This window comes from Terrapene carolina, unplaced genomic scaffold, assembly GCF_002925995.2.
Source record: "Terrapene carolina triunguis isolate 2854851 unplaced genomic scaffold, T_m_triunguis-2.0 Scaffold189, whole genome shotgun sequence".
Lineage (NCBI taxonomy): Eukaryota > Metazoa > Chordata > Testudines > Emydidae > Terrapene > Terrapene triunguis.
The window spans coordinates 10,841,887-10,855,180 of NW_020664540.1; the positions used below are offsets into that span (position 1 = coordinate 10,841,887).

The 13,294-nt window shown below is 41.6% G+C and overlaps 1 protein-coding gene across 2 annotated transcripts in view; it reads left to right on the forward strand.

Moving 5' to 3' along the window:
- Nucleotides 1–529: 529 nt before the first annotated feature.
- The window catches only part of EXOC5 (exocyst complex component 5), a 40,519-nt gene continuing 27,754 nt past the window's right edge, over nucleotides 530–13,294 (forward strand). Inside the window, exons 1-3 of one of the 2 annotated variants that reach the window (XM_024223812.3) lie at nucleotides 530–634; nucleotides 9,307–9,401; nucleotides 12,680–12,827. In XM_024223812.3, the coding sequence (XP_024079580.2) occupies nucleotides 608–634; nucleotides 9,307–9,401; nucleotides 12,680–12,827 (270 nt within the window). In that variant the 5' untranslated portion in view covers nucleotides 530–607. The remainder of the gene's footprint in view (nucleotides 635–9,306; nucleotides 9,402–12,679; nucleotides 12,828–13,294) is intronic. The other variant, XM_024223818.3, reaches the window with a different exon arrangement.

The following is a 13,294-nucleotide window of genomic DNA, read 5'->3' on the forward strand; positions in this document are numbered from 1 at the left end:
CCAGCCTGAAGCAGGCACACGCCCTCCCCCCTCTCAGCAACAGGCACCCCCACAAGCCACCCAGGGGACCACCCCCTTTGCTGGAAAAGGCCCCCCCAAAAGCAGAAGCCTGCCCCCCCCACACACACACAATCTCTCTGTCCCCTCCCCACCCAGACCAGGAACACCCTCTTCCTCTGCTCCCCAGTAAGAGCCTACGGACCCAAACCCGGAGCCCTTCTCTGTCTCTGCCCAGCCCCCCAAATCAGAGCAGCCCCCCCAAACCGGAGCGGGCCCCTCTGCCCAGCCGCAGCCCCCGCCCCCAAGCCAGAGCAGGCCCCGGGGCACCCGCGCCCCACCGCCGCTCTCTGCCCCGCGGAAGGACTGACTGAGGCCCCGCCCGGCGATGGCGCTGGCGCAGCGCGAGCGGGGGGCGGGACGTTCCCACCCTTCCGGGCCGGGCGCTGCGCACCGCGCGGGCTGCGGCTCCTCTGCGCAGGCCAGGCCCGTTTCCGGCGGGCGGGGGCGGTGCCGCGGCGCTGGCCTGTCAGGGGCACAATGGGCGGCGGCGGCGGCGGGGTGTGAGGGGCTCGGCGAGGAGGAGCTCGGGGCAGCTGCTGCCGCAGACATGGCCGCCACTGCCGAGCTCTTCGAGGTGGGTCGGGGCGGCCCTGGGTGAAGGTGTATGTGTCCGTCCTTCCGTTGGGGCCTACGGCTGGAGGGGCAGTGGGGCCGGGAGGGGCAGTGGGGCCGGGGCTCTCTGGGCCCTGGAGGGCGGGAGGTGTCTCTGGGCCCTGGGGATGTTGTGGGGCTCAGCAGGCAGCGGTGGGGGAGGTCTCGCTGAGGTACATTTGGTGTCCGAGGTGAGGGGAAGCAGAGGGGACAGTGGGTGGGATTTCCTCCCCCGGAGCTCAGCCCCATGCTCGACTCGCTGACGGGTGCTGCAGCCCCCAGGAGAGGAGTGGGGGTGAAAGCCGAGACCCTTGAGTTCCTGGGGGCTGGTTTCCTTCTGGGCTCGTCCCTGGTGTTGCTGGTTGCTGGAGGGACGGAGTTGTCCAATGTCGTGAGCTCAGCCTAAACTCAGTGCGGTCTTGGTTGTCAACACTAAATTCTCCCGTCCGACTCTAAAGAGCAGGCGACTTCCAGCTTCATCCACAGGTGCTGGACTGGGAAACCACGTAGACATAAAAGCAGAACTGAGAAGGGGTTGCTGTGCTGGGAGAAGAATAGATATGAAGGGTTGGGGAAAATGGATATAAAGGGAAAATAGTGGTGGCTGTGTTGGGTTAGGTGCAATGGGGCATGCAGCTGCTGGTTCCCCTCAATGAGGGCTCCAACAAAGACATTCCTATTGTGTCTTGCTTTATACTGGATTGTAAACTGTTTGGGGCCAGGAATGGTCTCTTTGCTATTTGTTTGTATAGCACTTAGTACTGTGTTCCAAGATTAGGGCTTCTAGGTGCTATAAATAATGTAATTTTTCCATAGTGTGAGCACTGTTGTAGTAGAGAGATTGTTCTTATAGCCCATCTCAATGCTGACTTGCCTCCATGCAATGGCAAATGAAGTACCCAGCACATGCTTCATACCTCACCTGGAAATGTTCCATGGACCAGTTTGGGAACATTCCCCCTGGCCAAGGGAATAGTTATTCTGCTACTGTATTTGAATCAGATACATTGTAAATCATTATTATGACCGATCCATGTTATAACACAGTTTTTTCTGGCTTGTATCAAAAGAAAAAAGCAATGTTAAAACACTATGTTATAACTGCATTAAGGAGCCATATATTCACACCCTTTACTTTATAATTGTGTTTGGAAAAATATGTTTGCCCCTCAACCTGAAGACAACATGGTTGCATTTTGTAGTGTAGCTGTTAGATATGCATAAAACACTAGGTCTTTTCTGCATTACAAAATGGAATTGGTTGTTACATGACAAAACATGGTTTGCAGTGGTGGTTCAGCTGTGTTGGTCCCAGGATATTAGAGAGCCAAGGTGGGTGAGGTAATATCTTTTATTGGACCAACTTCTGTTGGTGAGAGAGACAAGCTTTCGAGCAATGAAGTGCTCTTCTTCAGGTGTGGGGAAGGTACTCAGAGTGTCACAGCTAAATACAAGGTGGAGCAGATTGTTTAGTATAAGCAGCTAACACATATTGTCAGAGACCATTCAAGGGGAAATGGCCTGTTAACACGTCTGCAATCATAGGACAAAAAAGGGGTGGTTAGATTATTGTAATAAGCCATACATCCAGTGTTTTTATTGGGTTCATGATTTTTAGTGTCTTGCAAAGTTATGAATTTAAGCTACCAGGCTCATCTTTTGAACATGTTGTGCAGGTTTTTTTTTTTTTTTGAGGATGAGGACTGAGAGGTCAGCTATGGAGTGATGGTTTTGTGAAAAGTGTTCCCCCTTGGATGACTTGTTGTTTTTTATCTTTTATCATTTTTCTGTGCGAGTTCATTTGAGAGTGTAGTTATTGTCTGGTTTCACCCACATAGTTGTTGTTGAGACATTTAGTGCACTAGATGAGCTACTCCACATGTTGTGATAGGCATCTTGAAAGATGTCTTGTGGGGGATATTGATCATCATGCCAGTGGAGATATGTCTTCCAGTTTTGCATCTGTTTTGGCAGGGTCTGGTGCTGCTTTCCGTTGGTCCTCGTCTGTGGGGAGGTTGCTTCTGATGATGAGCTTGGAAAGTTGAGGGGTTGTTTGAAGGCCAGAAGAGTGGGCTGGGGAAAATTTCTTTCAAGATGTGGTCCCCATTGAGTATAGGTTGTAACTGCTTAATGATACCCCATATGGGTTGCAGTGTGAAGTGTAGGTGACAACTAGGTTTGTGCAGTTGGAGTGGTTTCCCACTCTCCTCCCCCCGTCCCCCCGCATTGAAGCAGATTCTCTCTGGGTATTTGGGTGGTCCATTCCATGATGGGATCTACTTCTCTGGTGGAATGTCCTTGTTCAACGAAGGCAGTTTTAAGTATGTTAAGGTGTATATCCTGGACTTTCTCCTTAGAGTAAGTATATTCTGTGTTGCCTGGCTGTAAATAAAGGGTTTCTTGGTGTGGTTACAGGATCTGTGAAAGTAAGTGTGGTGATCTGTGGGTTTATTTTATATAGTTGTCTGTAGAGTTCCATTGTTGAAGCTGATTGTGGTGGCCAGGAAGTTGATGCTGGTGCAGGAGTGTTCTAGAGAGAGTTTGATGGATGGGTAGTGGTTGTTTTTGAAGTTGTGGTGGAAATCTATGACAGATGACCTACACTCTCTCCAGAAGATGAAAATATCATTGATGTATCTCAGGCATATCATTGATTTTGTGGTATATTTGGCCACAAATTCTTCCTCAAAGTGGTCCATGAAGAGGATGACACATTGGGGAGCCATCCTAGTATCCATGTCTGTTCCCATGGTTTGGACAAAGTGTTGCTGAACGTGAAATTGTTATGGGTGAGGATGAAATGGATGAGTTTGGTGGTGTGTTTGGAGTGGTTATCTGAGTGTTGTCCATTGTCTTGTAGATATTTGAGGCAGGCAGCAATGCTGTCATTATGAGGGATGTTGGTGTGTAGGGAGATGACATCCATGGTGCAAGAATGATGATTTGAGGGAAATTATTAATGTTGTGAGTTTCTGAAGGAAGTCAGTTGGGTCCTGGAGGAAGCTGGCCTTTTGTGTGGTAAGTGGTTTGAGGATGGTTTCTGAGTCCTGATCATCTGCCAATAAAAGTGCCATGGCCAGATAAGATGGATCTGCATAGGTTCCCTTGTTTGTGTATCTTGGGAAGCATGTGGAGGGTGCCTCACGTGACTTAATGGGAAATGAAGTTGTAGAGTTTCTCTTGGAGTTGTTTGTGGAAGGATTTGGTGATATGCTTAAGTACCTGTGTGAATTGTGGTATGGGGTCTTCTTTGACTTCTTCATAGTAGGTGGTGTTGGAGAGTTGTTGTTTGGCCTTGTTAATGTAGTCATCGCGGTTGAGAACTGCGATGTCTCCCCTTTGTCTGCTGGTTTGATTACTGTTTGATGATTTCAGGGGCTGTGTAGCTGTCCTCTCAGCAGTAGAGAGATTGTGGTAGATGTGATGTTTATGGATTTCACAATCAATTTTCCTAAAGCAATCAAGGTAATGATAAAGTGTGTGATTTTATCACTGTGGGGTATCCAGTCAGATAATTATTTTTTCTTATGACTATTGGTGGAGATGTGTTAGTTGTGGGTTGTGTCTTTGTTGTGAAATAATTCTTTGAGAATGGGTCTGCGAAAGAATTCTTCTAATTCTCCATGTTAGTATGGTATCAGTTTCCGTGGTGGGGCAGAAGTTCAGTTCCTTGGAGACTAAAGATAATTCAGCTCCGATTAGGGCTGGTCTTGATAAATGATGATGATGGGGTGTTGTGTAGTGTCTATATGGTGAGTTCTGGTGCTACGGTTTCTCCTGGAGTTGGGGTTGTGGAGTTGTTGTAGTTGGTTTTGCTTTTTGTTTTTGTGTTGGATGGCTGTCATCAAGTTTTTTGATAGATGTTTTAGTTTTTTTGCATAATCCCCAGGTAGTTGTCCTGTTGTTGTTTTTTCCTGCCAGTGTATGGGAGTATGTGATGATTTCTTGTTTGAGATGGTCTCTTTTGGAGTATGTAAGGTACAAGAGATGGTTCCTCAGTTTTTCTGAAGTCCTTCTGCAGAGCTGTTCAGTGTATTTGAAGTTGTATGTAGTGGTCAGATTGTTATTGATGATGTTTTGTTTCTTGCATTTGCCCAGGAAATAGATGTCGCTGTTAAGTTTTGCTTCCTTTTTCTTTGTGTTGTGGAATTTCCATTTCAGATGGCAAAATTTGATATCTATCACGTACCAGAATTTGATACCTATATAGCAGCCATATTGAAATTGTAGTGTGTAGATGAAGCCTTACCCTAGATACCAGGTTTGAAACATTGTTCCCTAATATAGGTATACAGTCTATTTTTGTCCACTTAAGCAAATAAGAAGTTGTAATAGCTTTTTAAATAACTGTTAGTCAATAAGCTGCTTGTGGGACCTCTCCTACTAGTGTTCGAATTTGAAAAGTGATGTGTATTATGATGGTAACTGGGTTGAACATAGATAGAGGAAGATGTGTTACTGCCTCATTTGGGCAGAACTATGTTTGAGAGATATTTTCAACCTGATTATGCACCCTGGTGTGGATAGAGAGTTAATGAAAATTGATAAGCCAGAGGGGACTTGAAGAATTGATCTATCTACTGAGCCAAAATAGAGTTCAACTATGATTATGGCTGAACTGGATTTTAACATGGTTTGATCCAGTTTGGGTCCATTTGCCCAGGCCAGACCAACTGCGTTATTGCCCAATTCAACCACAATTGTCATTAAATTTGGTTGTTTTGGCACTGTAGATACGGTCCCATATATTGCTTTGGTGCTAGAGGGAGGTTCAAAGCTGTACAGAAAATGCCTGTTAGAGTTCATCTGATGATATCACTTTTACAGATTGGGTGCTTAGTAATGACATTTACAGTAAATGTTATTTTCTGCAACTGTGGAAAGGAAATGTAAAATGCTTACTCAACCGTCAGATTGCTCTAGATACTTTTTTTTATTGTACAGCTGTTTGAGCTTTTATGTAATACTTTCCACTATTCTAATTCTTGCCAAAAGAGAAGCAGCAACAGATAATTCAGTACTAATATTCTTTTTGTTGTTGATGATGTTTAAGAGCTTTTTTGTTTGTTTGTTTCTAAAGAGACAGAAAGATTGGACAGCGATGCTTTACGGGGATATTTATGTTCAGTACATGTTAACCATCTTCATACTATAAAGGATGCACAATTTGACATGTACTGTATAGTTTCACATTCCACCAAAAAAACTGGGATATAAACTATTACAGTATATTATTGTTCAATACAGTTGTAATAATTTAATCTATTTTCAATAAATGTTTTCCCTTCTTATCAAGCTTATACGTTTGCAGTTGAATGTGCTACGTAACTCTCAAAGTGACATTATCAATTTCAAAATCAGGTTTCGCTTACTGCAACATCAATCAAATCAATGTACAATTCACTTACTGTAACTTCTAAAATTACTATAACTTAAAGATTGGAGAAAAAACCTATTTTCTAAGTTTACATTGATCAATACTTTGTATTTCCCTTGTGTGTGTGTAACTTTCACACAACAATGAGGAGAGGAAAATGTGAGTGTAAAATTACCAAAATTGGCCAGGAGGTAAAAGGACTTATCTGCTACATGAATGTAGTTTTACTTTAAATCAAAAATATGATTAGATATCAAGTTGATTTCCCTTGAAAATGCTGCTCTGAAGAACCAAAAGACACCCACACATACAATATTGAATCATTTCAGATTAAATACTATTTGTGGGCTTGTCATATTATACATTATATACTGATGTGCATTTTATTCCCTGCAATATTCTCAAATGTAAAATGTACTGAAACCTATATATAAATCATGATTTAAATCACTAGTCAGGAAGACTCGATTTATTCATGGATTTCTACATAAAAGTGCATTTTTGTTGGTTGTTATAACCTTAATACATATTCTTTACAACTCAAAGATAGATGTAGGTTTCATTTTTAGATGGTACACACTATACGTTTTTCAAGTGATTTATTTTGAAAACTTTTCAGATTAGTTTTACAGCTATATCAGAAAATGAATGATTGGTTATTTCATTTTCCAAAGGTAATTGAAGCAGATATTTCTGAAGTTATTGGGAGGTGAACTATCTCCAATTCAACAGGTTAATCATTAATATTTGGAGGATTTTCTTGCCATGCTGTATTAGGAGGAGAACATCACCAGACAGACATTTAAATTGTTTTATTTAACTAAAACAACAACGTTATGTATTCTGGATTTTTTTCTTCAACAGCAAACACATAATATTTTAACAAAAGAAGCATATGAATTTTTGAATTTAGTTAAACATTCAAGTTTTTAAAAATCAGGTTTGTTTTTGTTAAAATTGTTTTTAACTAAAAGTTAAGTGAAATATTAAAAAAAAACAAAAACCCAAAATTAAATCAAGTCTGTCAACCAGGTCAACATGAGAAACTTAAAATATCAGTCGTCTTCACCTTCATTTTCCTGTTTCTTCATAATCTGGAAAAGAAAAACAAACTTTCCTGCTTTTTCAGGTCCCAAATGATTTCTCAATTTGGAATGAATTAGTCCAAAGAGAGAAAATATTCTTTCTACACCAGCAGAAGAAGCTACTGTTGTTAAAAGTGAGATTACCACTTCAACACTGAATCCAAGTGCTTAAGTGACTTCCACCAGTTCACTGGTGTGACTTTCTTTAAAACATCATCAGCAAACATATATTTCTTGAGTATATGAAGTTTATTATAGTTGGCATTTTGGAGGGATGATTGCTGGATGTCCATGTCATAGCCAACTCCTCTTCTTCAGCAGTTAAGGTTTGACCCTGGTACCGAGTATTGAGAATATTTGCAAGAAAACGAGCTGGAGATAGTGCTTGTCCCATTCGTTTTTTTTAATGCTTGTAATTTAACTCTGTCATTGCATATTTCTCTTTTTAAGATCTCACTCAGTTCCTTCCAAATTTCCACAGCGTCAGCAATAAAACCGCTATTTCCCTGCATTTTGTTCAAGGCTACAGAAATAGGTTTCAGGGAACTCAGCATGTGTTCAACATTTCTCTTAAGCCCAATGTTGAGAACTTTGGCTGTGACAGTGCCATCTATTTTTTCACGGTTTTGTTCACAAAATGTCATCAGATTAGGCCAGTTCTTGATATAGTGCTCAAAACAGTCCACTACTGAGTTCCATTGCATGTCTTGTGGGAGAGTTAGCTTGATTCCTCCACTTTTTTCAGAGCAGCTGCTGCAAAGTGGTTGTTACGGAAGTATTTTGCAGTTTCAACAATATTAGCCTTTATTTCTGGAACATTGAAGTCTTTGGCTAGGAGGTACATTAAATGAGCACTGCAACTGAATGTTATTAGCTTTGGACTCTCTTCTAAATTTCTTCTCATCTTGGATACATTTGCAGCATTGTCTGTGACCAAGCTGCGTACTAGACATTTGAATTTTTTATTCACAGTTTGTTATAGCTTTTACTGCTACTTGTAAGTATTCTGCTGCATGTGCATTTCCTGAGGTATCAATTGTTTCTGTAAGAAAGATATTCCCTTCTGTTATCACGCAAGCACATACAACAGGATCATTATGGACATTGCTCCACCCATCAACACTCAGGTTTACAATTTCACCCTCTAGACCTTTTGCACGCTGCTCAATTTCTCTTTCATACACTTTATCCAGCAATTTGCCTGTAACATCTGCTCTGTTGTGTGGACTGTATCCTGGTCTTAATGACTGAACCATGTTAATGAAGTGTGAGTTCTCAATCATAGGGAAAGGAGAGTTTGTTGCATAAACAAACCGGGCAATTTTTTCATCAATTACCTCTTCTTGTAATCTCCTGGTTCTTATCACAAACTTATTTATGGTTGTTTCTGGATGATGGAGATTTTTATTTTTGCTACAGGCGATATACTGTGGCTATGTGACATAGATGATGTGACTGAAACAAGTAACAGAGGGTCCTGTGGCACCTTTAAGACTAACAGTTCTGTTAGTCTTAAAGGTGCCACAGGACCCTCTGTTACTTTTTACAGATTCAGACTAACACGGCTACCCCTCTGATACGTGACTGAAACACTATCATTGGCAGATAACTCTGAAACTGTAGAAAATGAAGGTGGATAGTCTTAAGAATTCTGTATGTTGAGGATGGATTCTCCTAAACAAAATAAGTCAGTGCAGTTATTTAATTATTATTACCATACTGCTCATTTAGTATTTACCATACTGCTCATTGCATTCACTGACACTCAGTACTACTTTAAAGGTGAAATTGTAAAAGGAAGATCTGCCTATTTCAGCTATTTATTTTTTATCACAACTGCATCTAAAATTATAGTACCATAGAGTAACAACTATATTTTTTTGCTCAAACATGAGAATTTAAGAATAGTCCAGAAGGAAGACAGGCAGTCCTTAAAGAAATATAAAATAAAAAAGTTTACCTACCTGAAGATCCTGCATCTTCAGACATGTTCCTTTCATCATAAGAATGGCTGTCTGGGTCAGACCAAAGGTCCATCCAGCCCAGTATCCTGTCTACCGACAGTGGCCAATGCGTATGTGTTTGGCCTTTATTGCAACGAAGTTTTTAACCACTTTCATAATGATGTGTAAACAGCAATTTAGTAAATTACCCACTGTGGCACATTGTAAAGAGTCTTTATTCTATGGCTAGGAGCCTTTTGTGGCAGATGAGTACATTGAACGCCTGGCATGGCGAATTCCTGGAGGAGGTTCCAGAGGTGGAGCAGAAGCTTTTGATCCCAAAAGGTAAATGAAAATGTGTAATTTGTTTTAACAATCTTTAATTATTCAATTTTTTTTACATCTGTAACAGAGCTATATGCAGTGTCGGCATGTATCCAAGAAGATCTCCAACTGGGAGAATTGCTAAAATATGTGACCACAAGCCAGATTTTTAATGAACTTTCAGAACAATTTTATTTAGGGGGAAAAATATAGCAGTAAGAAATGAGTGGGGAAATCCCTTTTTAAATAAAAGGGAATGGCTTCTACTTGGCCTTATGCTTTGACAGTGGTAATTTTTGCTGGTCAAGAGGGAGAGCTGGTTTGAGCAGTGTCCCTGGGCAACAAGGCCAGCCTTCTTTTTGATGTGTTTAATAACTTTAATCAACAAGTAAACACAATTAACACAAAAATTCTATGCAGCAATACCCTTGGGGGGGAGGGGAGTGAAAATATTCTGTACCATTTTGGTTTTTAGAGGATGGAGCATTGTTGTGGTATCTCAGCATCTTCCACAAAATATTCATTTGTTATCTTGGTTAGCATGAGAGAGGCCATGTTGACTTAAGCAATTTTGATTTTCTGATATGTTGAAAAGAATCCGTGTTTCAATCAGTGCTGTTCATTATGACTTTACTCTCACCAGTGCTAGTCTTAAAGCCGTCATTGACTAGAGTATTTTGGGGCTGGGTGGATGTCCCTTCTTCCTTTTGTAGTCACAATTTAGGAGTGCTCAGTAGGACTAAATTTAGGGTAGACCTAAATTAACTTGGATTAAGGTATTGTGTGCATGTAAAACACAATAGCTATTCCTAAATAATTCCATGTGTGAATACCCTCATTCTGGATTAAGAGTGTCTTGTGCCTGTTTACCTTAATCTACAGCAGATCAAGCTGAACAAGACACTCTTATTCCACAATAAGAATGTCCGCACATGGAATTAGATATCTCCACATGTGGACAAGCCCATACTAGCCAGAGGTAGATATGAAAGACAAAGATAGAGGCTTCATTAATAAGGTTCAGTGACAACCCCCTAGTGAGAAGCCCAGCCCTTTAGACATAACATAAGAAAGGCCATACTGGGTCAGATTCAAGGTCCATCTAGCCCAGTATCCCGTCTTCTGACAGTGGCCAGTGGAGGTGCTTCAGAGGGAATGGACAGAACTGGTAATCATCCCCATCGCCCATTTCCAGCTTCTGGCAAACAGAGGCGAGTAACACTGTCCCTGCCCATCCTGGCTAAAAGCCAGTAATAGACCTGTCCTCTGTGACAGCTGCAGCAGTTGGGGTGGGGGTTTCTAGAATGATGCTGTCCCTGGAATTAGACTTCAGAACTGAAGTTACCCATTGAAATGAATGGAAGAGGTTCACACTTCTGAGTCATTATTTTTAAACAGTAGTCATTGTGTCAGTAGTTTACATTCAGGCCACATTTTAAAGATTACTTTCATAACCATAAGCTTAGATTCTCAAGAACAGTAATGTGGCAGCATTACCATATTGCTCTCTATAAATATATCAGAGGGATAAATACCAGGGAGGGAGAGGAATTATTTAAGCTCAGTACCAATGTGGACACAAAAACCAACTGGATATAAACTGGCCATCAGGAAGTTTAGACTTGAAATTAGACGAAGGTTTCTAACCATCAGAGGAGTGAAGTTCTGGAACGGCCTTCCAAGGGGAGCAGTGGGGGCAAAAGACATATCTGGCTTCAATACTAAGCTTGATAAGTTTATGGAGGGGATGGTATGATGGGATAGCCTAATTTGGGCAATTAATTGATCTTTGACTATTAGCGGCAAATATGTCCAATGGCCTGTGATGGGATGTTAGATGGGGTGGGATCTGAGTTACTACAGAGAATTTTTTCCTGGGTGTCTGGCTGGTGAGTCTTGCCCACATGCTCAGGGTTTAGCTGATCACCATATTTGGGGTTGAGAAGGAATTTTCCTCCAGGGCAGATTGGCAGAGGCCCTGGGTTTTTTTTGCCTTCCTCTGCAGTGTGGGGCACGGGTCACTTGCTGGAGGATTTTCTGCACCTTGAAGTCTTTAAACCATGATTTGAGGACTTCAGTGGCTCAGACATAGGTTGGGGGTTTGTTGCGGGAGTGGGTGGGTGAGATTCTGTGGCCTGCGTTGTGCAGGAGGTCAGACTAGACGATCATATTGGTCCCTTCTGACCTTAAAGTCTATGACTCTATGACTCTCCTGCTTGCCATGGGTAATAAATTTACATGGGCAAGTTTCATGAACTTCTGCATAATCTAACATTTAATAAGTTAAGATTCTTTTTTAGTCCTTACAGTTACAAAGATGGTTTTTGAAATGTAAACAGTATATAAACTAATGCAGTCTGCACAGACAACTCCAATACTGCTGCTGCTCATAGCTTTGCGAAGCTGCAGCTAAGTGAAAGCTGGTCAGTCTTAGCAGCAGTAAACACTGACATTCGGAGCAGTGGTGAAACTGACAAAAATCAGGTCAGTTTCATGCAGCTGCTTGGTGGAAAAGCTATAAGCCTCAGAGCAGGTAGGCTCTGGAGCTACTCACTGGGAGGAGGCGTAGAATAGCAGAGATACCACTCTCCCTTCACTTCACAGTTGCCTGGAGACTCTTTGAGATGGGAGTAGTGAGCAGAAAGTGTGTGCTCCTTCTCCTTTCTAGTAGTTGGATCAGGTTGGAAGGGCTTTAAATTATTTGGACACTTACTTGCCAGAGGCTAATATGAAAAAATGGATCCTCCAAACAGGGTCCAGGAACAGCATCCTGGAAGAAATGCCATCACCACCTCCTCTGCTAATTCAGCATTTCCCCAGATGCAGAGTTCCCTGATCTTTCATTTGGTTTTGTTATTAGGGTTAGTCCTGTGGCTGTTTTATTCCTTAAATTGCAGGGGATGACTTGGCACTGGCATTTTTTACCTTGGTGAGAAGGCCTAGTGTTTGTCTACATGAGAAATTTTTGCATTGGTATAAGTAAACCATTGTAAAAATCCCTAATGGAGACAAGTCCTTGGGCTAGTAAGTGCCTGGCAGTTTTTTTCCAAGCGGCTATATCTATATAAAAATATGAAATGCACAGGTGTAAGAGCTATAAATGTAATTTTAAAAAAACCCAGAAGCTTCAATTCTACAGAGATTGATACCTTAGGTTCAATCACTAGCCAAAGAAAGCTTCCTGCTTCCTGCAGGTGAGTGGATTTCTTAGGCCTGTGCCTTTAATACATTTTTACTGTAGTAAGATAAACCTTTTCATATTAAAATCTGCTTTATCAAATCATCATTTTTTAAATCAGATTATTAGAAGAATTTGTAAATCATATCCAAGAACTACAGGTAATGGATGAAAGGATTCAAAGAAAGGTGGAGAAGCTAGAACAGCATTGCCAGAAAGAAGCCAAGGAATTTGCCAAGAAAGTACAAGAGCTGCAGAAAAGCAACCAGGTAAGAACTAAGGTGTATAGTCAATATTAAATTATAAAAGCTATTGAAAAATGTTATCCTATAAAAAAAATTCTCAATACAGTGGGCCCATAATTTGCAATCAGATCTCTGTAAACAGTTCCTTTAAAAAAAAAAAAAGGGGGGGGGGGGGGGAGGTGTCTTATCTGTAAAACAGGTCTTTACTTCAGGGATTGCTGGGCTCTTCAACCCCTACGGGAGGTATTGGCAACTACAGGGGTTCTCATGAAGGCCGTATGTTCAATCACTGTGAGTAGCTTTAGCAAGACCAGCTCCTCTTCATTCCTTGCTGGGAGCCCCTGCAACAAGACTAAGCGCTAGGAATTCCTCCCCACTCTCCTGGGAGTTGTTGGCAACTATCTGCTAGGGGAGAGTATTAAAGGGGAGGGAAATAATATCTCTTAAACGCAGTACTTAAATTGTAGTTGCTAATGGCTATGTACTAGAGT